Raw genomic sequence first — 26,905 nt, forward strand, 5'->3', positions numbered from 1 at the left:
CCAATCAATGCAGCCTGGGGCGAAACAAATTCAAAATATAAACCCTCCAAAGGATCAGTGGGTTTGTGACTGACAGTCAGGATGGAAGAGGGTTGCAGTTGATATTTAATGAGCTGCTTCCCGTGTTAATTCTCTTTAATAAACCTGTCTGGCTCCAAGGTGTTCATGACACTGTGCTGTGATAATCATTATCCGCTAGATGTTAATTTGTCTACTTGAAGGAAAAGAGTGACAGAGGTTATTATTTACTGTGTGCTGGGGAGGGCTGTTTGTTCTTGTGAACGGTCTTCAGCCTCGTTGAGGTGCTTGAAGCTCTTCACTGAGATTCTAATTAGCAGAGCGAGGCCAAGGGTAGGTATTACACTCTGAAGTTAGGAGAAAGGCTTATAGTTTGGTGATACATGATTAAGATGACAGCTTTGTCTGGCCAAAGTAACATTCATAATTACTGAGTATTTTGTCCCTATTTCGGGAGAGCAATGTGACTGTGAATCAGGTCACATGTCAGGTCTACTGGATGCGCTGAGCACCTCTGTATATAGCAAAAAGAAAGATTTGCATTTATATAAGACCTGTCACGATCTCAGTTCCGTCTTTCGGATGAGACGTTAAACCGAGGCCCCGTCTGCTCTCTCTCAGGTGGACGTAAAAGATCCCATGGCACTCTTTCGAAGAAGAGCAGGGGAGTTATCCCTGGTGTCCTGGCCAATATTTATCCCTCAATCAACATAACAAAAACAGATGATCTGGTCACTATCACACTGCTGTGTGTGGGAGCTTGCCGTGCGCAAGTTGGCTGCCGCGTTTCCCATATTACAACAGTGACTACACTCAAAGTATATGTTCGGTGGTTGTGAAAGGCTCTATATAAATCCAAGTCTTTCTTTGTTTACAGCCAAGTTTTTGAAGTGTAGTCACTGTTGTAATGTAGGAAATGCAGCAGCCAATTTGCACACAGCAAGCTCCCACAAACAGCAATATGATAATGACCAGATCATCTGTTTTAGTGATGTTGATTGAGGGCTATTTATTGGCCAGGACATCGAAGAGAACTCCCCTGCTCTTCTTCAAAATAGTGCCGTGGGATCTTTTATATCCACCTGAGAGAGCAGATAAGTCCTTGGTTTAACATCTCATTCGAAAGACAGACCCTCCAACAGTGCAGCACTCCCTCTCCGACAGTGCAGCACTCCCTCAGTACTGCCCCTCCGACAGTGCAGCGCTCCCTCAGTACTGCCCCGCCAACAGTGCAGCGCTCCCTCAGTACTGCCCCGCCAACAGTGCAGCACTCCCTCAGTGCTGCCCCTCTGACAGTGCAGTGGAGGCTCCCTCAGTACTGCCCCTCCGATGGTGCAGCACTCCCTCAGCACTGCACTGGAGCATCAATCGAGATTTTTTTTGTGCTCAACTCTCTGGAGTGGGACTTGAACCCAGAACCTGCTGATTCAGAGATAAGGGTGCTACCCACTGAGCCACAGCTGATACAGGAACCCAGTGTCCACAGGACACCAGGTCCCCAGATTTGCCTCACCCCAAGGAGTCTCAACTCAGTGACAGACCTGTACACCCACATTGCTGCCACAGTGGAGTCCTACAATGTAAACCTTCCCTTTTAGAAGGTGGACTCCAGTACTGGAGATGGAGATCAATAGACTTCCGCTAGGTAAAGGTATCGAGGGATATCTTCTTAGGCAGTCCCCCGGAGTCAAGGATAACTTAGAAATTTACAGCGCAGAAGGAGGCCATTCCGGCCCATCGTGTCCGCGCCGGCCGACAAAGAGCTGCACGCCCCTTGGTCAGCAGCCCTGAAGGTTACATATAAACCAATGAACAATGACGGAAAGGCAAAGAGCACCCAGCCCAACTAGTGCCCCCACACAATTGCAACACCCCTTATACTGAAACATTCTATTCTCCACCCCAACCGGAGCCACGTGATCTCCTGGGAGAGGCAAAAACCAGATAAAAACCCAGGCCAATTTAGGGAAAAATTTTTGGGAAAATTCCTCTCCGACCCACCCAGGCGATCAAAACCAGTCCAGGAGATCACCCTGGCCGTATTTGATTCCCTGCAGTACTTACCATTATATCTGCGCCGGCCAACAAGAGGTTATCCAGTCTAATCCCAATTACCAGCTCTAGGTCCGTAACCCTGCAGGTTGCTGCACTTTGAAGTGCCCATCCAACCATCTCTTAAAAGTGGTGAGGGTTTCTGCATCCACCGCTCTTCCAGGCAGCGAGTTCCAGAACTTGCTTCCACACTAACATGTTCTAATGTGTAACCTACAGTCTCTGTCACAGGTGGGGCAGACGGTGGTTGGAGGGACGGGTGGGTGGGGAGCCTGGGTTGTCGTGCGCTCCTTCCGCTGCTTGCGCTTGGCCTCTCTGTGCTCCTGGCGACGAGACTCGAGGTGCTCGGCGTCTTCCCGGATGCTCGTCCTCCACTTGGAGCGGTCTTGGGCCGGGGATTCCCAAGAGTCGGTGGGGATGTTACATTTTTTCAGGGAGGCTTTGAGAGTGTGCTTGAAGCGTTCCTGGGGCTCGCCTGCCGTGACGTAGTTCGGAGTAGAACGGCTTGTTTTGGGAGTCTCGTATCGGGCATGCGGACGATGCGGCCCGCCCAACGATGCCGAGGGAGATAGAGCGAAAACAGATTTGAAGCGCAGATCAGCCACGGTCGAATAAAATGGCGGAGCAGGCTCGAGAGGCCGAACCTGTTGCTAATGTTCCAAGTCACGTGATGTGGAACTCTGAACCCTGGCAGTAATGCTCATCTTGCTGTGTTTTTTTTTTTATCTTCTTGTCCAGTTGTCGAAGCAGCAACAGGAAAAGCTTGATTCTGACCAGCACGTCGCCAACTCTTCCACGACCTCATTCGCCACTCCCGGGCCACCTAGGTAAGGCACGCCGGCTCCTGACTACCCACCCTTCGCCGCGGATGGGCAGAGGGAATCCAGTGACTGAGTGATGTGAGAAATTTCTGCCTGTAGCCCAGCAATGACAAACTCCGTGTTTCCCCCCCCGTGGGGGAATCTAGAACTAGGGGGGGCATAGTCTCAGAATAAAGTGGAGATGAAGAGGAATTTCTTCTCTGAGGGTCGTGTATCTGTGGAATTCTCTGCCCCAGAGAGCTGTGGAGGCTGGGTCATTGAGGTGAAGATAGATTTTTGAACGATAAGGGAGTAAAGGGTTATGGGGAGAGGGCAGGGAAGTGGAGTTGAGGCCAGAATCAGATCAGCCATGATCTTATTGAATAGCGGAGCAGGCTCGAGGGGCCAAATGGCCGACTCCTGCTCCTATTTCTTATGTTCCTATGTGACCCTCTAGTTCCCATTAGGGATGCCAAGCCTACAGGATTGTCCAGGAGCCTCCAGGAATTAAAGACTTGTTTAACTGACAGTTAAGAACCATCCAATTGGGGTAATGTAGTGTAAGGACGACATACTTACCATAGAGGGAGTGCAACAAAGGTTCTCTAGACTGCTTCCTGGGATGAGGGGGATTGTCCTATGAGGAGAGATTGAGTAGACTAGGCCTATATTCTCTAGCGTTTAGAAGAATGAGAGGTGATCGCATTGAAACATATAAAATCCTTAAGGGGCTTGACAGGGTTAATGCTGAGAAAATGTTTCCCCAGGCTGGAAAGTCTAGAATACAGGGTCACAGTCTCAGAATAAGGGTCGTCCATTTAGGACTGAGATGAGGAGGAATTTCTTCACAGAGGATGGTGAATCTCTAGGGTTGGAATTCTCTACCCCAGAGGGCTGTGGAGGCTCAGTCGTTGTGTATATTCAAGACAGAGATCGATAAATATTTGGGAATTAAGGGATATGGGGATAGTGCAGGAAAGTGGAGTTGAGGTAGAAGATCAACCATGATCTTATTGAATGGCGGAGCAGGCTCGAGGGGCCGAATGGCCTACTCCTGCTCCTATTTCTTATGTTCTATTTGCTTTCTGATTAGCTGTGGGAAGGCGGGATACCACGAGGATAGATATGTGGGGTGACCAATGGTATGAGTGTGGGGGCGGGGCAGTTGAGGGAGGGGCAACAGGTCATGTGACGATACATCCAGAAACATATAAATTGAGGTGTATAAAATTATGACGAGCCAAGATAGAGTGGGCAGGCAGGACCTATTTTCCTTAGCAAGAGGTCAACAACCAGGGGGCATAGATTTAAAGAAATTGATAGAAGGATTAGAGGGGAGATGAGGAAAAACATTTTCACCCAGAGGGTGGTGGGGGTGTGGAACTCACTTCCTGAAAGGATGGTAGAGGCAGAAATCCTCATCACATGCTCTTGGGTATGCTCTTGAAGTGCCGTAACCTAGAGGGCTACGGATCAAGAGCTGGAAGGTGGGATTAGGCTGGGTAGCTCTTTGTTGGCCGGCACGGACACGATGGGCCGAATGGCCTCCTTCGGTGTCGTAATTTTCTATGATTCTATGAAATATGTCCAATCAGAGTTGCCATTGTCGGAGCTGCCATCAGCTTGATTGTTGCATCAAGGGGGGCTGCTGGGTAGTTGAATACTTGTCCGATGGCACTGAAGGAGCATCACACTGGGCTGTGACGTAGAACTTGCTTTCTGTGGCAGACTAGGAAAAGCAACTTACGATTAGATTTTACATAGCATCTTGCGGCACAGAAGGAGGCCATTCGGCCCTTATGTGCCGGCTCTGTGAAAGAGCTATCCAATTAGTTCCTTTCCTCCAACTGCTCTTTACCCATCGCCCTGCAAATTTACTCCCTATAATGTATGCATCTATGAGTATGCGCACAGGTTTGTCGAGCTGCTGCATTTTGAGTGGCTTAGCCAGTCATGTGATGTTCACAAGACTCAATAAAACCCCAGCCAGTTGGGTTCGGGGGACCCACGATGAGGTATGCAGTTGTGAGCTTAGTGAATAAACTGGTAATGTGTAGTGTGATAAACCATTGCTAATAAACCAACTAGTTCTTAATAGCAACGTGTTGCTATGAATTCCTAAGCAAAGAACCCATGAAGCAAATACATTTCTCCCCTTCAAGTATTTATCCACTTTTGAAAGTTACTATTGAATCTGCTTCCACCGCCCTTTCAGGCCGTGTGTTCCAGATCACAACTCACTGCGTTTAAAAAAAACTTCCCATGCTCTCTCTGGTTGTTTTTACAATGACCTCAAATCTATGCCCTCTGGTTGTAGTGTTTCAGTCCCACCCCTGGCAGCCATGGTCAGGCCAGTTTGTTTAAGAGTCAACTGCGAAGTAACTTATTTCATTCCCTCCAACTTGCTATGCCTTAATTCCCGAAGGCAGTGATTCACGGCCTGTTGTGGGTTACATAGGGCTGTGGTGCCTTTTCCCCCGGGGACCATCCCTCAGGCGTAAACCGGGACCGCGAGCATCAGCGGGCTATTCAACTGTGGCGAGCATCATTAAAAAAACCCTCACCTCGTCCCGTGTTCGCAGAAGCGTGATTTCCAGCCGAGGGCTCTTGTGACCAGGAGTGTTAATCCTGGCTGACTTTCCCCTTCCCCCTCCCCGCCCTCCCGCTCAGGGATGGCCGAGAATTTAATCCTCGGCGAGAGAGAGAAAAGCAGAGTTGTTTACATAGAAACATAGAAAATAGGAGCAGGAGTAGGTCCTTCGAGTCTGCACCGCCATTCAATATGATCATGGCTGATCCTCTATCTCAACACCATATTCCCGCTTTTTCCCCATACCCCTTGATGCTGTTTATTCCTAGAAATCTATCTATCTCCCTCTTAAATATATTCAGTGACTTGGCCTCCACAGCCTTCTGTGGTAGAGAATTCCACAAGTTCACCACCTTCTGAGTGAAAAAATTTCTCCTCATCTCAGTCCTAAATTTCTTACCCCGTATCTTGAGACTATGACCCCTTGTTCTACACTTCCCAGCCAGGGGGAACATCCTTCCTGCATCCAGTCTATCCAACGGTCGATGACCTTTGATCAGACTGGACACAAAGATCGCCAAACTGAAACGCCAACTCTTGCTTCCCTCTCTCTCCACAGATGCTGCCTCACCTGCCGAGTTTTTCGCGGCATTTTCTGTTTCCATTTCAGATTTCCAGCAGCATTTTCTTTTTTTACATCGCTGGGAAATTGGCCGTGTCTGAGGTTTCAAGCCACCTATGCTCAGATAACTGGGACTCTGCACCCGAGACCAGCTGACCTGTTATGAATATTGCCCGAGCGATATTGTCCGAAAATACGGAGTCAGTTTCCACGTGTACGCTGACAACACCCGGCTCTACCTCTCCACCACTTCTCTCGACCCCTCCATGGTCTCACAACCCCCCCCCCCCCCGAGATGTCTGCGCTCCTCTAATTCTGCCCTCCTGAGCATCCCTGATTATAATCGCTCAACCATTGGTGGCCGTGCTTTCTGTTGCATAGGCCCCAAGCTCTGGAACACCCTCTCTAACCTCTCCGCCTCTCTAACTCACTTTCCTCCTTTTCCTCCTTTAAGACGCTCCTTAAAACCTACCTCTTTGACCAAGCTTTTGGTCACCTGCCCTAATTTCTACTTCTGCGGCTCGGTGTCTCATAAAGCTCCTGTGAAGCGCCTTGGGATGTTTCACTACGTTAAAGGCGCTATATAAATACAAGTTGTTGTTGAATAGAGTTAAGCCACTGAGGAGCGAAACTATAGCCCCAGGCTCCAACACGGGCCTATACTGAAGCAGCTAGGGCGTCCAAAGATTTGCCAGCTTGAAACGGGCACTGCCGGAAGCGAAACAAATTAATTATCAGCCACATTTACGAGAGTTTAATTAAAAATCCCTGCTTTCAAACTGCTCTGCCAGCGAGCCAGCTGGTTGCTGCTGAGGGAGTCATCGCTGTTAATGTGATGCTCATCGCAGGCACGGTAATGAGGAGAGAGTTTTTGGGATGGGAAGCGTGTAATCTACTGATTAAACTCATCCTCCTCTGACGCTTGCGCGCATCTGGCACTCTCTGCTGCTCATCAGGTGACCTCGCGTGAGCTCTGTGCGTTCATTTTAAGTTCATTCACGTCCCCTTTCCTTGGTTAACAACAACAACAACTTGCATTTATAGAGTGCCTTTAACGTAGTGAAACGACCCACGGCACTTCACAGGAGCGTTATGAGATAAACAATTTGACACCAAGCCGCAGAAGTAGAAATTAGCGCAGGTGATCAAAAGTTTGGTCACAGAGGTAGGTTTTAAGGAGCGTCTTGAAGGAGAAAAGGGAGGCGTATTTCTCAGGATACGGGGTAGGAAATTTAGGACGGAGATGAGGAGAAAATGTTTTCACTCAGAGGGTGGTGAACCTGTGGAATTCTCTCCCACAGAAGGCTGTGGAGGCCAAGTCACTGAATATATTTAAGAGGGAGATAGATAGATTTCTAGACACAAAAGGCATCAAGGGGTATGGGGAAAAAGCGGGAATATGGTGATGAGATAGAGGATCAGCCATGATCATATTGCTCCTATTTTCTATATTTCTATGAGAGGTTTAGGGAGGGAGTTCCAGAGCTTGGGGCCCAGGCAACAGAAGGCACGGCCACCAATGGTTGAGCGATTATAATCAGGGATTCTCACAAGGGCAGAATTAGAGGAGCGCAGACATCTTGCGGGAGCGAGGTCTGCGTGGGACGATGAAGCCGCCGCGGCGGCCGCCATCTTTTTTGTGAAAAGTTGGGCCAACAATGGCGGCCGCTGGTCTGGCCGACACCCTCCCTGGTGACCCCAGTGGCCCGGTGAAGGTGCTGCGCATTTGGCCTTCCTTTTGGAGAAGGGGAGGGACGTTACGACGCGGCGCCGTGACACGGCTCGTCAGCGACATGCTGATGTCATCGGCGCTGACGTGAATATCGCGCCGTTGACTGTTGCCGTGCGGGAGCGCCGCAAGAACGCACCGTGACCTCCCTCACCATTTTTTTTCCCTAAAAGAGGATAAATCCAGGGCGGGGCCCCATTAAGTTTGAAGGTTTGCGATGTGAGGAACTTCCAGTTGATCTCTCGTGTGCTTTGTTCCCTTGTTCAGGCAGCAGCCCCTTGGACAGTCCCCGGAACTTCTCCCCCAATGCCCCGGCTCACTTTTCATTCATCACCTCTCGAAGGTAAGGGCGGCTTTTACTCCAAGAGGTGAAAGGTCAGTTGTGTAATGTATGCGCCTGTGCGCGTGCTCACAGGTTTGTGGAGCTGTTGCGGTGTCCGGGGGTACGCTCGTGGCCTTCGCGAGGGGCGGGGCACCGGACTGGAGTGCATCGTCACCCCCGGCAACCAAATTTTAATGTGATCTAAGTTTCCGTTACAGTTTTTATTTGGAAATTTATGTGTTCTAGTTCCCTTGCCAAAAGTTCTACTTAAAATAGTTGGAGAACTGTTGCATTGTGAATGGCTTAGCCAGTCACATGATGCCAAGAAGACTCAATAAAACCCCAGCCAGTTGGATCCAGATCATCTACAATGAGGTATGCAGTTGTGAGCCTGGTGGATGAACTGGTAATGTGTAGTGTGATTGTTAAACCTTTGTTAATAAACCAACTGGTTCTCAATAGCAATGTGTTGCTATGAATTCTTAAGTAAAGAACCCATGAAACAAATAGTTTGGACAAGGAGACAGCAACAACTTGCATTTATATAGCATCTCTAATGTAGTAAAACATTCAAAAGGTGCTTCACAGTGGCATTATCAAACAAATTTGACACCGAGCCACATAAGGAAGTATTAGGACAGGGCGTGGTCAAAGAGGTAGGTTTTAAGGAGTGTCTTAAAAGGAGGAGAGAGAGAGGTGGAGAGGTGTAGGGAGAGAATTCCAGAGCTAAGGGCCTCGGCAGCTGAAGGCACAGCCGCCAATGGTGGAGCGATTAAAATCGGGGATGTGTTAGAGAGCAGAATTGGAGGAGTGCAAAGGTCTCGTGGGTTGTGGGGCTGGAGAAGGTGACAGAGATAGGGAGGGGCGAGGCCATGGAGGGATTTGAACACGCGGATGAGAATTTTAAAATTGTGGCGTTGTCAGACCGAGAGCCAATGTAGGTCAGCGAGCACAGGGGTGATGGGTGAACGGGACTGGGTGCGAGTTAGGACATGGGTAGAAAGATTTGGATGAGCTCAAGTTTATGGAGGGTAGAACTCGGAAGGTAGGCCAGGAGAGCGCTGGAATAGTTGGGTCTGGAGGTAGCAAAGGCACAGATGCTGGATTGAATAGTGACTACGGTGGCATGTAACACTCTGTTCGTTCATCGTCCTCCGAAAAGTTTATAAATTATTATTTTAAGGGCCGTGGAGATACAATAAATAAGTGTCCTTTTACATGAAGCGTCTGAGTTTGAATACAACTCAGAATTAGGCAATTAAATTTTCCTTTCACTGCAGTATGTGTGGGTCCCAGCTAAATTACCCTTAATTTGATCAGTCTCTATCCAGTTCCACAGATCAACTGACCTGAACTGGTCCAAGATGGAGTATTGGACAAGGGTGTAAGTGTACGTGTCACAAATGTTTCCACTTGTGGAGGATCCAAAACTAGAGGTCATCAATATAAGATAGTCACTAATAAATTCAATTGGGAATTCAGGAGAAACTTCTTTACCCAGAGAGTGGTGAGAATGTGGAACTCGCTGCCACAGGGAGTGATTTGAGGTGAATAGCAGAGAGCCTTTAAGGGGAGGCTAGTTAAACACATGAGGGAGAAAAGGAATAGAAGGATATGGTGATGGGGTGAGATGAAGAGGGGTGAGAGGAGGCTCGTGTGGAGCATGAACACGGACCAGTTGGGCCGAATGGTCTGTTCCTGCACTATATATTGGGCCATGAGGTGGGGGCCGGGTATCTGTCACAGAATGTTCTAGTGACTGAATAGAAGCCATGCAGTGTGAACAATGTACATTGTGGGCTCACTCTGCCTTATATTATTCGAGGCTGGGTACGAGTAACCAGGCAGAATAAATTGAGAAAATGGAGACGGTAAAATCCTGAGGGAAAATATTGTGGGAAACAAGAGGGGGAGAAAGAAGACTCCGAATCCCAAACCTCTAATTGTCCTGGGATTGTCCCACCCCCCTCACGTCTTGAATCGGTCCATTTGTGGCTCAGGTTAACGTGCCTCAACTTCAGTATTTTCAGATAATAGGGAGGGAAGCACGGAGAGGTTTGGATGTTCTCAGGGTGATTCGATTTGGCAATTTTCCCACTGGTATCTCTTGTCAGTCAGTGGAATAAGAACATAAGAACATAAGAAAATAGGAGCAGGAGTAGGCCATGCGGCCCCTCGAACCTGCTCCGCCATTCAATAAGATCACGGCTAATCTTCAACCTCAACTCCACTTTCCCGCCCGATCCCCATATCCCTTGATCCCCCACAGACCCCAAAAATCTATCGATCTCAGCCCTGAATATTTTCAGAGACACAGCATCCACAGCCCTCTGGGGCAGAGAATTCCAAAGATTCACCACCCTCTGAGTGAAGAAATTCCTCCTCATCTCAGTCTTAAATGGCTGACCCCTTATCCTGAGACTATGCCCCCTGGTTCTAGACACTCCAGCCAGGGGAAAAACAACCTCTCAGCATCTACCCTGTCAATCCCCTCAGAATCTTGTATGTTTCAATGAAATCACCTCCCATTCTTCTAAACTCCAGAATATCGGCCCATTCTACACCATCTCTCATCATAAAACAGTCCTCCCATCCCAGGAATCAATCTAGTGAACCTTTGTTGCACCAAGGCAAGTATATCCTTCCTTAGATAGGAGACCAAAACTGTGCACAGTACTCCAGGTGTGGTCTCACCGAGGCCTCGTACAATTGTAACGAGACTTCCTTACTCTTATACTCCCACCCCCTTGCGATAAATGGAATGGAGTTTTGGCATGACTGTGGTTAAGGCCGTGGTACAGACTGTGTTCCCTTGCCTCCGTCTGGGGCAAGGGAGCGGGGCGTCCATTGGAAGTGAAAGAAACTGGGATTAAATCGGTCATTTTTACTGACCCCTGTGTACTCGCGGTGTACTGCGGTACTTGAGGGGTTAATGGCAAACCCGTCCGCTCGCAAAGATATCTGATGTGACAGAATTAATAAAATATAGAACACCGAGTTCCATTTGTGAGTGTTTGGGGAACTTAAATGTAGGACAGTTGGTCTCAAGGAGCTAATTACCCCGACAGTTATCGGGAGTGATCCTCATCAGTGGAGAGGTGGCTATATCTGTACTTGCAAACAGGTTGTACTGTGTGCGTGTGTGTGGAGAAGAGAGTAAGTGGGACTGGGTGATTGAAACGCGTGTGTGTGTGTGTGACTGTGAGGGTGGTATAGATGAGTACAGTGGAAGTGAGACAGACCTGCAGGATATAATCATCGAGCTATATTTGGTGTTTAACACTCACTTGATTTGAAAAGGAAGATTTTCATTTTACACAATGCCTTTCACGGACATCCAAAGCACTTTACAGCCCATGAAGTACTTTTGAAGTGTCATCATCAAAGTCATCATCCCTCGAAGCGAGGATGACTTGCTTCCACGCCAAAAAAAGATGAGTTCACAGGTGTTTCAATGAAGGACCTAATATTCCAGATCCCGAACTACATCCTGAAGGGTGGAAGATGCCTGTGCGTGGATTTTTTTAACGTGGGGTGGCCGTTGCACACCAGCCACCACACGGGCTTGACAGAGCCAGGTCTTGGTCCAGTGGCAAGGATTAACCAGGACGACTGGAGACCAGCTCTGCTGCACGGACCTAGTGCGCGCACATATCGCACAGTGTGGGCTGGCCCGTGCTGCCCCTGGGCCCTCGCCTCTTCTGGCCCCGAACTCATGCCTCTCCTGGGTCCTGATCACACCCCTCTACAGTTTCTCTCGCCGCTCCTTCGCCTGACCTCGCCGCTCCTGCTGTACCTGCCCACGCTCCAATCACTGACCTGGACCTTGATGATGTCACGCTTCGCTGCCGTTGCCCTCCTGCACCAGCTCACACTGCTCCCTGACGTATTATGCCTCCACGCTGCTTCGGGGCACTCCACACCACTCCTTTTATGGCTCCGCCCTGCCGCTGGTGTTTTCACGCAGGTGTAGTTCCTGTTGTAGTGTCGGAAACGCAGCAGCCAATTGGCGCACAGCAAGCTCCCACAAGCAGCAATGGGAGATAACGACCAGATAATCTGTTTATTTTTGTTATGTTGATTGAGGAATAACTATTGGCCAGGACACCGGGGAGAACTCCCATGCTCTTCTTCGAAATAGAGCCATAGGATTTTTTGCATCTACCTGAGAGCTGACGAGGCCTCGGTCTAAAGTCTCATCCGAAAGACGGCACCTCCGACAGTGCAGCGCTTCCTCAGCTCTGCACTGGGAGTGTCAGCCTAGATTTTATGCTCAAATCCCTGGAGTGGGGCTTGAACCCACGACACGTTTGGATTATTTTTTTGCAAAATTGCAACAGTTTGTTTTAATTTAACGTTTGGCTTAAAAGGAGTTGGCGTTGAGCTGAGAAGTGAGTATTTTCTTAACTCCCTCTCCTCAGCCACTATGAACCGACAGCACTTGTGCCATTAGATATCGCCCTCTGTGAGGGTGCAGGTACTCATGCTGCATGGCTGTAAAGACAATGGCTCCAGTACCTTGCCTCAGCGGGTAATTCTACAAGTGCGAATCTCATCGGGCATCCGCAGCCATTCATTATCGAGCAAGGGTCTGGATAATGATTAAACAGCAGGCACCCTGGCTAATTCCCCTGCCCCCGCCACCATCTCTCTCCAATGTAATGACACTGAGGTACAATGCAGGGATGCCCTGGCTGAGATTAGTACCTTCAGGAGGAGAACAAAATGGACAACAGCATTGTCAAGCACCTGTTGGAATTTATATTTATTTCCATTCCAACCCCACGTATTTATGCATTAATATGGCAAGGAACAGTGTCAGCTGTGGCTCAGTGGGTAGCACTCGCGCCTCTGAGTCAGAAGGTTGTGGGTTCAAGTCCCACTCCAGGGACTTGAGCACAAAAATCCAGGCTGATACTCCCAGTGCAGTGCTGAGGGAACGCTGCACTCGTTGGAGGTGCTGCCTTTCGGATGAGGCGTTAAACCGAGGCCCTGTCTACTCTCTCAGGTGAACACAAAAGATCCTATTCAAAGAAAAGCAGTGGAGTTATCCCCGGTGTCCTGGCCAATACTTATCCCTCAACCAACATCACTAAAAACAGATTATCTGGTCATAGAAACATAGAAAATAGGTGCAGGAGTAGGCCATTCGGCCCTTCTAGCCTGCACCGCCATTCAATAAGTTCATGGCTGAACATGCAACTTCAGCACCTCATTCCTGCTTTCTCACCATACCCCTTGATTCCCCCTAGAAGTAAGGACTTCATCTAACTCCTTTTTGAATATATTTAGTGAATTGGCCTCAACAACTTTCTGTGGTAGAGAATTCCACAGGTTCAACACTCTCTGGGTGAAGAAATTCCTCCTCATCTCGGTCCTAAATGGCTTCCCCCTTATCCTTAGACTGTGTCCCCTGGCTCTGGACTTCCCCAACATTGGGAACATTCTTCCTGCATCTAACCTGTCTAACCCCGTCAGAATTTTAAACGTTTCTATGAGGTCCCCTCTCATTCTTCTGAACTCCAGTGAATACAAGCCCAGTTGATCCAGTCTTTCTTGATAGGTCAGTCCCGCCATCCCGGGAATCAGTCTGGTGAACCTTCGCTGCACTCCCTCAATAGCAAGAATGTCCTTCCTCAGGTTAGGAGACCAAAACTGTACACAATACTCCAGGTGTGGCCTCACCAAGGCCCTGTACAACTGTAGCAACACCTCCCTGCCCCTGTACTCAAATCCCCTCGCTATGAAGGCCAACATGCCATTTGCTTTCTTAACCGTCTGCTGCACCTGCATGCCAACCTTCAGTGACTGATGTACCATGACACCCAGGTCTCGTTGCACCTCCCCTTTTCTTAATCTGTCACCATTCAGATAATAGTCTGTCTCTGTTTATACCACCAAAGTGGATAACCTCACATTTATCCACATTATACTTCATCTGCCATGCATTTGCCCACTCACCTAACCTATCCAAGTCGCTTTGCAGCCTCATAGCATCCTCCTCGCAGCTCACACTGCCACCCAACTTAGTGTCATCTGCAAATTTGGAGATACTACATTTAATCCCCTCGTCTAAATCATTAATATACAGTGTAAACAGCTGGGGCCCCAGCACAGAACCTTGCGGTACCCCACTAGTCACTGCCTACCATTCTGAAAAGTCCCCATTTACTCCTACTCTTTGCTTCCTGTCTGACAACCAGTTCTCAATCCATGTCAGCACACTACCCCCAATTCCATGTGCTTTAACTTTGCACATTAATCTCTTGTGTGGGACCTTGTCGAAAGCCTTCTGAAAGTCCAAATATACCACATCAACTGGTTCTCCCTTGTCCACTCGACTGGAAACATCCTCAAAAAATTCCAGAAGATTTGTCAAGCATGATTTCCCTTTCACAAATCCATGCTGACTTGGACCTATCATGTCACCTCTTTCCAAATGCACTGCTATGACATCCTTAATAATTGATTCCATCATTTTACCCACTACCGATGTCAGGCTGACCGGTCTATAATTCCCTGTTATCTCTCTCCCTCCTTTTTTAAAAAGTGGGGTTACATTGGCTACCCTCCACTCCATAGGAACTGATCCAGAGTCAATGGAATGTTGGAAAATGACTGTCAATGCATCCACTATTTCCAAAGCCACCTCCTTAAGTACTCTGGGATGCAGTCCATCAGGCCTTGGAGATTTATCGGCCTTCAATTCCATCAATTTCCCCAACACAATTTCCCGACTAATGAGGATTTCCCTTAGTTCCTCCTCCTTACAAGACCCTCCGACCCCTTTTATATCCGGAAGGTTGTTTGTGTCCTCCTCAGTGAATACCGAATCAAAGTACTTGTTCAATTGGTCCGCCATTTCTTTGTTCCCCATTATGACTTCCTCTGATTCTGACTGCAGGGGACCTACATTTGTCTTTACTAACCTTTTTCTCTTTACATATCTATAGAAACTTTTGCAATCCGTCTTAATGTTCCCTGCAAGCTTCTTCTCGTACTCCATTTTCCCTGCCCTAATCAAACCCTTTGTCCTCCTCTGCTGAGTTCTAAATTTCTCCCAGTCCCCGGGTTCGCTGCTATTTCTGGCCAATTTGTATGCCACTTCCTTGGCTTTAAAACTATCCCTGATTTCCCTTGATAGCCACGGTTGAGCCACCTTCCCTTTTTTATTTTTACGCCAGACAGGAATGTACAATTGTTGTAGTTCATCCATGCGGTCTCTAAATGTCTGCTATTGCCCATCCACAGTCAACCCCTTCAGTATCATTCGGCAATCTATCCTAGCAAATTCACGCCTCATACCTTCAAAGTTACCCTTCTTTAAGTTCTGGACCATGGTCTCTGAATTAACTGTTTCATTCTCCATCCTAATGCAGAATTCCACCATATTATGGTCACTCTTCCCCAAGGGGTCTCGCACAACGAGATTGCTAATTAATCCTCTCTCATTACACAACACCCAGTCTAAGATGGCCTCCCCCCTAGTTGGTTCCTCGATATATTGGTCTAAAAAACCATCCCTTATGCACTCCAGGAAATCCTCCTCCACCGTATTGCTTCCAGTTTGGTTAACCCAATCTATGTGCATATTAAAGTCACCCATTATAACTGCTGCACCTTTATTGCACGCACCCCTAATTTCATGTTTGATGCCCTCCCCAACATCACTACTACTGTTTGGAGGTCTGTACACAACTCCCACTAACGTTTTTTGCCCTTTGGTATTCTGCAGCTCTACCCATATAGATTCCACATCATCCAAGCTAATGTCCTTCCGAACTATTGCCTGTTTGTGGGAGCGTGCTGTGCGCAAATTGGCTGCCGTTAATCCTACATTACAACAGTGACCACTGTGATATCTTCTTTACAAAATCATAAACACACACATACAAGATTGCTCCATTCTGGAACATCCTTTTATTGTATAAACAGCAGTGGTCGCATTATCACAGTAGTCCACTAGGTGGAGCTCTCTATTACAACTACACTTTTTTTTAAAAAGTCTGTCATTGGCCGTAAAGCATTTTGAGACATCCTGAAAGGCGCTGTAGAAATGTAAGTCTTTTTTTGAACTGTGTGGTGATTTACCTCAGAAACCTGTATCAAGGTGGAAGAGCACATGGGGGGACATGAGCAGTTTACTCCGTGCCTTTTCCACTCTAGCTTCTCAACCTGTTGTTGCTTCAACCTGTTTCTTTCCTTGCAGTCATGGCCATCGCACTGACAGGTAACTCCAGTCTGTGTTGTGGGTGTGTTAGGGCTGGATGCTGTGCTCAGGTTTTGTGAATTGGTTCAAGGTGGCCGCCATCTTGGAACCTGTGGTTAATTGGTGGTGTCATGTGACCAGCCTTCCCTTCTGTTTCCTTTCTCTCGTGTGTCATGACGCATGTTGACCTTCGATGTGCTGTGTTTTCAAGATTAGCAAATCGGCAATTAAACCAGACCCAACCAACACCACAGCACAAATAAAGAAAGAAAGACTTACCTTTCATAACGACAGGACGTCCCAAAGCGCCTTTCGTCCAGTGAAGCACAATCACTGTTGTAATGTTGGAAACCCGGCAGCCAATTTACGCACAGCAAGCTCCCACAAACAGCAATAACATATTGTCCGGGCAATCTGATTTTTCGTGATTGAGGGATAAATGTTGGCCAGGACTCCGTGGGGACAACTTTTTCCAAATCGTGCCGTGGTTTTTTTTTTTCACATCCACCTGAGAGAGCAGACGGGGTCTCGATTTAAGGCCTCGTCCGAAAGACGGCACCTCCGACAGTGCGGAGCTCCCTCGGTACTGCACTGGGAGTGTCAGCCTAGATTTTGTGCTCAAGAAAGGATATACTTGCTTTGGAGGCAGTTCAGAGAAGGTTCACTAGGTTGATTCCAGAGATGAGGGGGTTGACTTATGAGGAAAGGTTGAGTAGGTTGGGCCTCTACTCATTGGAATTCAGAAGAATGAGAGGCGATCTTATCAAAACATATAAGATTATGAGGGGGCTTGACAAGGTGGATGCAGAGAGGATGTTTCCACTGATGGGGGAAACTAGAACTAGGGGGCATAATCTTAGAATAAGGGGCCGCCCATTTAAAACTGAGATGAGGAGAAATTTCTTTTCTCAGAGGGTTGTAAATCTGTGGAATTCGCTGCCTCAGAGAGCTGTGGAAGCTGGGACATTGAATAAATTTAAGACAGAGATGGACAGTTTATTAACCGATAAGGGAATAAGGCGTTATGGGAAGCGGGCAGGGAAGTGGATCTGAGTCCATGATCGGATCAGCCATGATCATATTAAATGGCGGAGCAGGCTCGAGGGGCCATATGGGGCCTGCTCCTATTTCTTATGTTCTTCTGACTCAGAGGCGAGGGTGCTACCCACTGAGCCACTACATGCGTCAGGATGGGAACAGGATCAAGCTTATCTGCGGTGCCCCCAAATGCCAACCGGTGGCAGTGGAACTCTACCGAACGAGGGTCCGTGCCTTCAGCGGAGATACTTCAGGAGCCCCAAATAGAAAGAGAATCAATTCACGGTTTCATAGAAACATAGACAATAGGAGCAGGGGTAGGCCATTCGGCCCTTCGAGTCTGCACCGCCATTCAGTATGATCATGGCTGATCCTCTATCTCAACACCATATTCCCGCTTTTTCCCCATAACCCTTGGTGCCTTTTGTTTCTAGAAATCTATCTATCACCCTCTTAAATATATTCAGTGACTTGGCCTCCACAGCCTTCTGTGGTAGAGAATTCCACAGGTTCACCACCCTCTGAGTGAAGAAATTTCTCCTCATCTCGGTCCTAAATTTCCTACCCCGTGTCCTGAGACTGTGACCCCTTGTTCTCGACTTCCCAGCCAGGGGAAACATCCTCCCTGCATCCAGTCTGTCCAGCCCCGTCAGAATTTTATACGTTTCAATTACATCCCTCTCATTCTTCTCGACGCTAATGGATACAGGCCTAGTCGACCCAATCTCTCCTCGTACGACAGTCCTGCCATCCCAGACGAGGGGGTGGAGGGGAGTGGGTGGGGGGGATCAGTTCCCGCTGGGATTCCATGCCATGCCTTTACAGTGACTGGATTGCATTGCCGATTTGCTTTTCTTCCCCACGTAGGCCTTTCCGCTCGCTCAGGGGCAAGAATTCCTCCACTCCACTGTGTGCTCTGTCATGGTGTCCGTGCTGATCTCCTATTCCAGAGTGAAATCGCAGAATGCGTCGCAAAAATATTTTCGGTTACAAAACGGTGGGCCGGCAAACCTTCCACCGACACGCTGGCAGGTGTATGCAGACAGTGGCCGGAGGAATCCTTGCCCCATGACAGCAATTGTGTGCTTATTTTGAGACTGCGCCCATTTTTAAGCGCCCGAAATTCAGTCCCTTTGTGACCAGGAATGAGAAGCAAAACCTTGTTGTGATTTCTTTGGCGAGGTTGGGACTCCGTGTGGCCCTCGTGAAATTTGAAGACTAAATTAGCATAACTTTGTGCATTAATATGTGAGAATCCTTCAATTGGAAATCACAGGACAAACATAAAATGGAAGGGCTAATGGTCTGTTATTTAAAGGGGAATACACCCTTTCCCACATGTTTATGGATGCCCCTTTGTCTCATCCCCGAATAAACTGGAAGTCCCAAGGCGCTTCACAGGAGTATTATGAAACCAAAAATTTGACACCGTACAAGTGTGGTTCAGCCTCAGACAAGGAACAGGTCGGGTTTGAAGTTTTTTCATTTGGCTGAACAGATTATAAATGTTTCCTCTCCCACTCCCCCTGCCTCGCCCGCACTTCATCAAGTGCGATAGAAGAATGCAGCACTATCTCAGAGTGTGGATGTAATGTTGGCACCTGTGAGTATGCTCATAGGATTGCAGCGCTGTTGACGCTCTATGTGGGAGTCCTCCCTCTATTTATTGGGGACTTGGCCTGGAGCAGTCCCGTGCATTAAGTTTTTAAGTCGGTTCACGGACTCCCAGGCCGCCTGCAACTTCTGCGGTCTGGTGGGGTCCGTGTTCCACGTTTATGTACAGTGTGAGAGGTTACAGCCCCTGTTCCAATATTTGAAGGGACTGTTCCTTGATTTCTGGCTGCACTTCAGTCCCACGTTCCTGATCTTTGGGTACCCGGTGCAGAAGAGAGCAGGAGGTCGGAAGGCCTCCTCGTAGGACTGGTCCTGAGCAAGGCTAAGGTGGCCATTAACCGGTCCAGGCAGCGGGCGGTCGAGGGGGTCATTCAGCCCGACTGCCTGCCTCTCTTCCGTGATTACGATCGCGCCAGGGTGTCCGTGGAGATGGAGCACACGGTGTCCACCGGTACGCGCGCGGCCTTCCGCGAGAGGTGGGCGCTGGAGGGACTGGAGTGCACCATCACCCCTGGCAACCAATTTTTTATTTGATTTGGCAAAGTTCTCATTTCATTTATTAATTTGTGGGGCACTCGGCTTTATCATTTAATTTAAAATAATTGTCGAACTGTTGCACTGTGAGTGGCTTAGCCAGTCATGTGATGTTCACAAGCCTCAATAAAACCCCGGTCAATTGGGTTCAGGGGATCCACGATGAGGTATGCAGTTATGAGCCTGGTGGATGAACTGGTAATGTGTAGTGTGATTGTTAAACCTTTGTTAATAAACCAACTAGTTCTTAAGCAAAGAACTCAGAAAGCAAATACATTGCAGTAGCCAGCGACTAGCGGCAGTTCACAATGAAACACTTTAACAACATTCCCCAAAAGTCCTGTTAAATTGGGATGGACAAAACTTCTGCTTTTACATTTATTGATCCCTGTGGGAATGGGGATTTGGCAGCAGTTGATCAACAGCTATCAACATGGTTCAGCAGCTAAAAGGGTTAAAGGGGAGCTACTGCTTTAAGGCTTAAAGGGACCGCGCGTGCTGTTGTTTCAAATACCTCCTTTTGTGTTTCCAGGGCAGATGGACGTCGATGGTCCCTCGCCTCACTGCCGTCCTCGGGGTATGGCACCAACACCCCCAGCTCCACCGTGTCTGTAGGTGTTATCTCTTTCACTTTAACCTTTGAACTTTCAAAGGAGGGGCATTCATTAAGGGCCGGCGGTGGTGGCTGCTGTTGCTATGGTTTCTCTGTGGCCGAGCCCCTTTAATACAGGGCTTTCATTCTCAACAACTTGCATTTATACCATGCCTTTTAACGGGACCACCCAGGGCACTTCACAGGAGCACATTATCAAACAGAATTCCACACTGAGTCACTTAAGGAGATATTAGGGCAGGTGAGCAAAAGCTTGGTCAAAGAGGTAGGTTTTAAGCAGCATCTTGAAGGAGGAGAGAGAGGCGGAGAGGTTTAGGGAGGGGATTCTAAAGCTTAGGGCCAAGGCAGCTGAAGGCATGGCCCCCAGCGGTGGAGCGAGGGAAATTGGGGGTGCTCAAGAGACCAGAATTGGAAGAATGCGGAGATCTCGGAGGGTTGCAGTGATGGAGGAGGTTATAGAGATAGGGAGGGGTGTAAGGGCTGGAGGAGATTTAGAGATCGGGAGGGTTGTAGTGGCTGGAGAAGGTTATTGAGATAGGGAGGGGTGTTGGGGCTGGAGGGGGTTACAGAAATCGTGGGGGGGGGAGTGTAGGGGCTGGAGGAGGTTACAGTGAAAGGGAGGGTTGCAGGGCTGGAGGAGGTTACAGAGATCGGGAGGGGTGTTGGGGCTGGAGGGGGTTACAGAAATAGGGAGGGGTATGGGGGCTGGAGGAGGTTACAGAGATCGGGAGGGGTGTTGGGGCTGGAGGGGGTATGGGGGCTGGAGGAGGTTACAGAGATCGGGAGGGTTGTAGGGCTGGAGGAGGTTACAGAGAAAGGGAGGGTTGTAGGGGCGGGAGGATGTTACAGAGATCGGGAGGGGTGCAGGGCTGGAGGAGGTTACAGAGAAAGGGAGGGTTGTAGGGGCTGGAGGAGGTTACAGAGATCGGGAGGGGTGTTGGGGCTGGAGGGGGTTACAGAGAAAGGGAGGGTTGTAGGGGCTGGAGGGGGTTACAGAAATCGGGGGGGGGCGGGGGGAGTGTAGGGGCTGGAGGAGGTTACAGTGAAAGGGAGGGTTGCAGGGCTGGAGGAGGTTACAAAGTTCGGGAGGGGTGTTGGGGCTGGAGGGGGTTACAGAAATAGGGAGGGGTATGGGGGCTGGAGGAGGTTACAGAGATCGGGAGGGTTGCAGGGCTGGAGGAGGTTACAGAGATCGGGAGGGGTGCAGGGCTGGAGGAGGTTACAGAGATAGGGAGGGTTGCAGGGCTGGAGGATGTTACAGAGATCGGGAGGGGTGTGGGGGCTGGAGGAGGTTACACAGATCGGGAGGGGTGTGGGGGCTGGAGGAGGTTACAGAGATAGGGAGGGTTGCAGGGCTGGAGGATGTTACAGAGATCGGGAGGGGTGTGGGGGCTGGAGGAGGTTACAGAGATCGGGAGGGGTGCAGGGCTGGAGGAGATTACAGAGAAAGGGAGGGTTGTAGGGGCAGGAGGAGGTTACAGAGATCGGGAGGGTTGTGGGGGCGGGAGGAGGTTACAGAGATCGGGAGGGTTGCAGGGCTGGAGGAGGTTACAGAGATCGGGAGGGTTGTGGGGGCGGGAGGAGGTTACAGAGATCGGGAGGGTTGTAGGGGCAGGAGGAGGTTACATAGATCGGGAGGGGTGCAGGGCTGGAGGAGGTTACAGAGAAAGGGAGGGTTGCAGGGCGGGAGGAGGTTACAGAGATCGGGAGGGGTGTGGGGGCGGGAGGAGGTTACAGAGATCGGGAGGGTTGTGGGGGCGGGAGGAGGTTACAGAGATCGGGAGGGGTGTGGGGGCTGGAGGAGGTTACAGAGATCGGGAGGGGTGTGGGGGCAGGAGGAGGTTACAGAGATCGGGAGGGTTGTAGGGCAGGAGGAGGTTACAGAGATCGGGAGGGGTGTGGGGGCTGGAGGAGGTTACAGAGATCGGGAGGGGTGTGGGGGCAGGAGGAGGTTACAGAGATCGGGAGGGTTGTAGGGCAGGAGGAGGTTACAGAGATCGGGAGGGGTGCAGGGCGGGAGGAGGTTACAGAGATCGGGAGGGGTGTGGGGGCAGGAGGAGGTTACAGAGATCGGGAGGGTTGTAGGGCAGGAGGAGGTTACAGAGAAAGGGAGGGTTGTAGGGGCGGGAGGAGGTTACAGAGATCGGGAGGGGTGCAGGGCTGGAGGAGGTTACAGAGAAAGGGAGGGTTGTAGGGGCGGGAGGAGGTTACAGAGATCGGGAGGGGTGTGGGGGCGGGAGGAGGTTACAGAGATCGGGAGGGGTGTGGGGGCTGGAGGAGGTTACAGAGATCGGGAGGGGTGCAGGGCGGGAGGAGGTTACAGAGATCGGGAGGGGTGTGGGGGCGGAAGGAGGTTACAGAGATCGGGAGGGGTGCAGGGCGGGAGGAGGTTACAGAGATCGGGAGGGGTGTGGGGGCGGGAGGAGGTTACAGAGATCGGGAGGGGTGTAGGGCTGGAGGAGGTTACAGAGATCGGGAGGGGTGTAGGGCTGGAGGAGGTTACAGAGATCGGGAGGGGTGTAGGGCTGGAGGAGGTTACAGAGATCGGGAGGGGTGTAGGGCTGGAGGAGGTTACAGAGATCGGGAGGGGTGTGGGGGCGGGAGGAGGTTACAGAGATCGGGAGGGGTGCAGGGCTGGAGGAGGTTACAGAGATCGGGAGGGGTGTGGGGGCTGGAGGAGGTTACAGAGATCGGGAGGGGTGTGGGGGCGGGAGGAGGTTACACAGATCGGGAGGGGTGTGGGGGCGGGAGGAGGTTACAGAGATCGGGAGGGGTGCAGGGCGGGAGGAGGTTACAGAGATCGGGAGGGGTGTGGGGGCAGGAGGAGGTTACAGAGATCGGGAGGGGTATGGGGGCTGGAGGAGGTTACAGAGATCGGGAGGGGTATGGGGGCTGGAGGAGGTTACAGAGATCGGGAGGGGTGTGGGGGCGGGAGGAGGTTACAGAGATCGGGAGGGTTGTAGGGGCGGGAGGAGGTTACAGAGATCGGGAGGGGTGTGGGGGCGGGAGGAGGTTACAGAGATCGGGAGGGTTGTAGGGGCGGGAGGAGGTTACAGAGATCGGGAGGGTTGTGGGGGCAGGAGGAGGTTACAGAGATCGGGAGGGTTGTGGGGGCAGGAGGAGGTTACAGAGATCGGGAGGGTTGTGGGGGCGGGAGGAGGTTACAGAGATCGGGAGGGTTGTAGGGGCGGGAGGAGGTTACAGAGATCGGGAGCGAGGCCGTGACTTCTGGGTTAGCCAAAGTTCCCTGTCACTTCTCTCCTTTTCCAGCAGGAGATTGTGACGTCTGCTGGTGTGACTATTACATTAAAACGATGCATCAGCACTTGATGGACGTTATATTGTAGATGTCACAGTTCGGTTGCAAGACAACCTTGGAAAGAAAATTAAAAATCCGGTTACCTAACACTGGGAACTTCTGATGTGCAACCAGTTAACATTTATTAAACAATCATTAAACTCAAGTGACCAAAGCCCTGGTATCATTCTGGAAAAGCTGTACTGCACCCCCTCCAGGGCCAACATATCTCTCCTGAGATGCGGTGCCCAGAACTGAATGCAGTGTCCAGATGGGATCTGACCCAAAGCTCTGTATAACTGTAGCATAACGTCCTGCTCTTTTGTATTCCATCATCATCGGTGGCCCCTCGTATCGAGGATGACTTGCTTTCACGCCGAAAAGGGATGCGTTCACAGATGTTTCAATGAAGGACCTAATATTCCAGATCCTGAACTACATCCTGAAGGATGGAAGATGCCTGTGTGTGGATTTTTTTAACGTGGGGTGGCCGTTGCACACCAGCCACCACACGGGCTTGACAGAGCTAGGCCTTGGTCCAGAGGCAAGGATTAACCAAGATGACTGGAGACCAGCTCTGCTGCATGGACCTAGTGCGCGCACATATCGCAGTGTGGGCTGGGCCCGTGCTGCCCCTGGGCCCTCGCCTCTTCTGGGCCCCGAACTCACGTCTCTCCTGGACCCCGGTCACATCCCTCTACAATCTCTCGCCGCTCCTTCGCCCCGACCTCGCCGCTCCTGCTGTACCTGCCCCGCACTGCAGTCAGCCGTCGCCCTCCTGCAGCAGCACGCGCTGCTCCCTGCAGTGGTATGCCGCCGTACGCTGCTCCCTCCAATGGCCCCGGCCTGCTGATGGTCTCGCAGACCGGGACCGCGCCGATTTCCGTATTCATTTTGTATTCCAGTCCCCTTGAGATAACGGTCAACCTTCCATCAGACTTTTTGATAGCTTTTTGTACCAGTGCTTTAGCTTTAAATGATTTGTGTAGTTGGGACTCCCAAAATCTCCTCCACAGTTCCTAGTTTCTCACCGTTTAGAAAATACTTAAGAAGGTTCAGAGAGTTAAGTTATGAGGACAGGTTATATAAACTTGGCTTGTATTCCCTCGAGTATAGAAGATTGACGGGTGATCCGATCGATGGGTTTAAAATATTGAAAGGATGTGATCGGGAAGGTACAGAGAATGAGGGGACAAGATCTTAAACTTAAAGCCAGGCCATAAAGGGGTGATGTCAGGAAGCATTTCTTCACACAAAGGCTGGTGGAAATCTGGAACTCTCTCCTAAAAGGCTGCGGAATCTCGGGGCTAATTGGAGCTTTCAAGACTGAAGTCGATAGATTTTTGTTGGCTAAGGGTATCGAGGGATATGGAGCAGAGGCAGGTAAATGGAGTTGAGATACAAATGAGCCATGATCTAAATGAATGGCGGTACAGGCTCGAGGGGCTGAATGGCCTGCTCCTGTTTCTATGGTAACAGGCTCGAGGGGCTGAATGGCCTGCTCCTGTTCCTATGGTAACAGGCTCGAGGGGCCGAATGGCCTGCTCCTGTTCCTATTGGTAACAGGCTCGAGGGGCCGAATGGCCTGCTCCTGTTCCTATGATAACAGGCTCAAGGGGCCGAATGGCCTGCTCCTGTTCCTATGGTAACAGGCTCGAGGGGCTGAATGGCCTGCTCCTGTTCCTATGATAACAGGCTCAAGGGGCTGAATGGCCTGCTCCTGTTCCTATGGTAACAGGCTCGAGGGGCTGAATGGCCTGCTCCTGTTCCTATGATAACAGGCTCAAGGGGCTGAATGGCCTGCTCCTGTTCCTATGGTAACAGGCTCGAGGGGCTGAATGGCCTGCTCCTGTTCCTATGATAACAGGCTCAAGGGGCTGAATGGCCTGCTCCTGTTCCTATGATAACAGGCTCAAGGGGCTGAATGGCCTGCTCCTGTTCCTATGGTAACAGGCTCGAGGGGCTGAATGGCCTGCTCCTGTTCCTATGGCAACAGGCTCGAGGTTGCTGAATGGCCTGCTCCTGTTCCTATCACAGATGGGGCGGGGAGCAGAGAAGCACGAATGCTAGTGCCAACATTCAGGCCTACACACAATGGGCAGCCAAGGGGTGGGTGGGTGGGGGGGTGCTGCGGACGTCAGCTGGAGTCAACACCTCGGAAGAGGAGAGAGGGGGTGGGGAGGGGGGGAAAGATCCATGTTTTCTCATTTTGGGTGTGTGTGGAATGTGAGCTCATCTCCTCTCACGCGTGTGTGTACTTTTTTCACTTTGAAAACCTGGCAGTCCTCGTGTTCGTCACAGGAGAAGCTTCACCAGCTGCCCTTCCAGCCCACGGTGGACGAGCTGCACTTCCTGTCCAAGCACTTCGGCAGCACCGAGAGCATCACCGACGATGACGGGGGCCGCCGTTCCCCGGCAGTGCGCCCTCGATCCCGGAGCCTCAGGTCAGTACTCCCACCCAGCTCCACCATTTTGGATTCTCCAGTTGCGGGGGGGGACGGTCATTTTGACAATAAGTGTACATTGGGCGATATACCGGATCAGTCGCCCCCCCCTCCCTCCCTCCCTTAAACAGCTCTCATTGACTTTAGTACAAATTAAAACTGAGGAGAGGCATAAAAAGGAGAGAACTTGCATTTATATAGCACCTTTCACCCCCTCAGGATGCCCCAAAGCGCTTTACAGCCGATGACGTACTTTTTTGAAATGTGGGAAACGCGGCAGCCAATTTGCGCACAGCAAGCTCCCACAAACAGCAATGCGATACTGACCCAGACAATCTGTTTTTTAATGCTGTTGGTTGACGGGTAACTATTGGCCAGTACTCCCCTGGTCGTCTTCAAAGTAATGCCTTGGAATATTTTAAGTCCACCTGAGAGGGCAGACAGGACCTCAGTTTAACGTCTCATCTGATAGTCGGAACCTCCGACAGTACAGCACTCCCTCAGTACTGCACTGGGAATGTCAGCCTGGACTTTATCCTCAAGTCCCTAGAGTGGGATTTGAACCCACAACCTTCTGACTCAGAGGTGGGGGCACTGCCCACTGAGCCATAGCTGACACATGCAAGCATGTTATAAAGTGAGAAAGAGCGAGAAAGTTAGGTCCTTTCAGACAAGGTTGCGATGGCAGTGATGTTCCTGTGTTCCCCCTTGTGCTCCCATAACGGGGTCAGTAAATCTGGAACAATACGTTCAGGTACTTCAGGCCAGGGGACCAGAGGTTGAGGTGGTGGATGGCCAATTGATGATATCCATTAGGAAGCTTTGCTTTTACACAGAGGGTGATCCCGTTTAAATTATGTTCTAGTCTCTGCCTCAATAGCTCCTCGTGATAACGGCTTGTGTTCTAATAACCCTCTGTGTGAATCGGTGACCCCCGACCTTCTGACGAAGGGTCATCGACCCGAAAAGTTAACTCTGTTTCTCTCTCCACAGATGCTGCCTGGCCTGCTGAGTGTTTTTATACCCCCCCCCCCCCACCACCCTTTGTTCTGCCCGTGTTAATACTGAGTCCAAATACTCCC

General features: G+C 50.2%; 1 protein-coding gene across 1 annotated transcript in view; it reads left to right on the forward strand.

The window, feature by feature from the left end:
• LOC139237822 (microtubule-associated serine/threonine-protein kinase 1-like) overlaps positions 1-26,905 on the forward strand; it is a 119,278-nt gene that overhangs the window by 23,619 nt on the left and 68,754 nt on the right. Inside the window, exons 2-6 of the mRNA XM_070867049.1 lie at positions 2,809-2,897; positions 8,019-8,094; positions 16,283-16,303; positions 20,001-20,079; positions 25,663-25,823. Of these exons, the coding sequence (XP_070723150.1) occupies positions 2,809-2,897; positions 8,019-8,094; positions 16,283-16,303; positions 20,001-20,079; positions 25,663-25,823 (426 nt within the window). The remainder of the gene's footprint in view (positions 1-2,808; positions 2,898-8,018; positions 8,095-16,282; positions 16,304-20,000; positions 20,080-25,662; positions 25,824-26,905) is intronic.

Source organism: Pristiophorus japonicus, chromosome 24, assembly GCF_044704955.1.
Source record: "Pristiophorus japonicus isolate sPriJap1 chromosome 24, sPriJap1.hap1, whole genome shotgun sequence".
In the NCBI taxonomy this organism is placed as follows: domain Eukaryota; kingdom Metazoa; phylum Chordata; class Chondrichthyes; family Pristiophoridae; genus Pristiophorus; species Pristiophorus japonicus.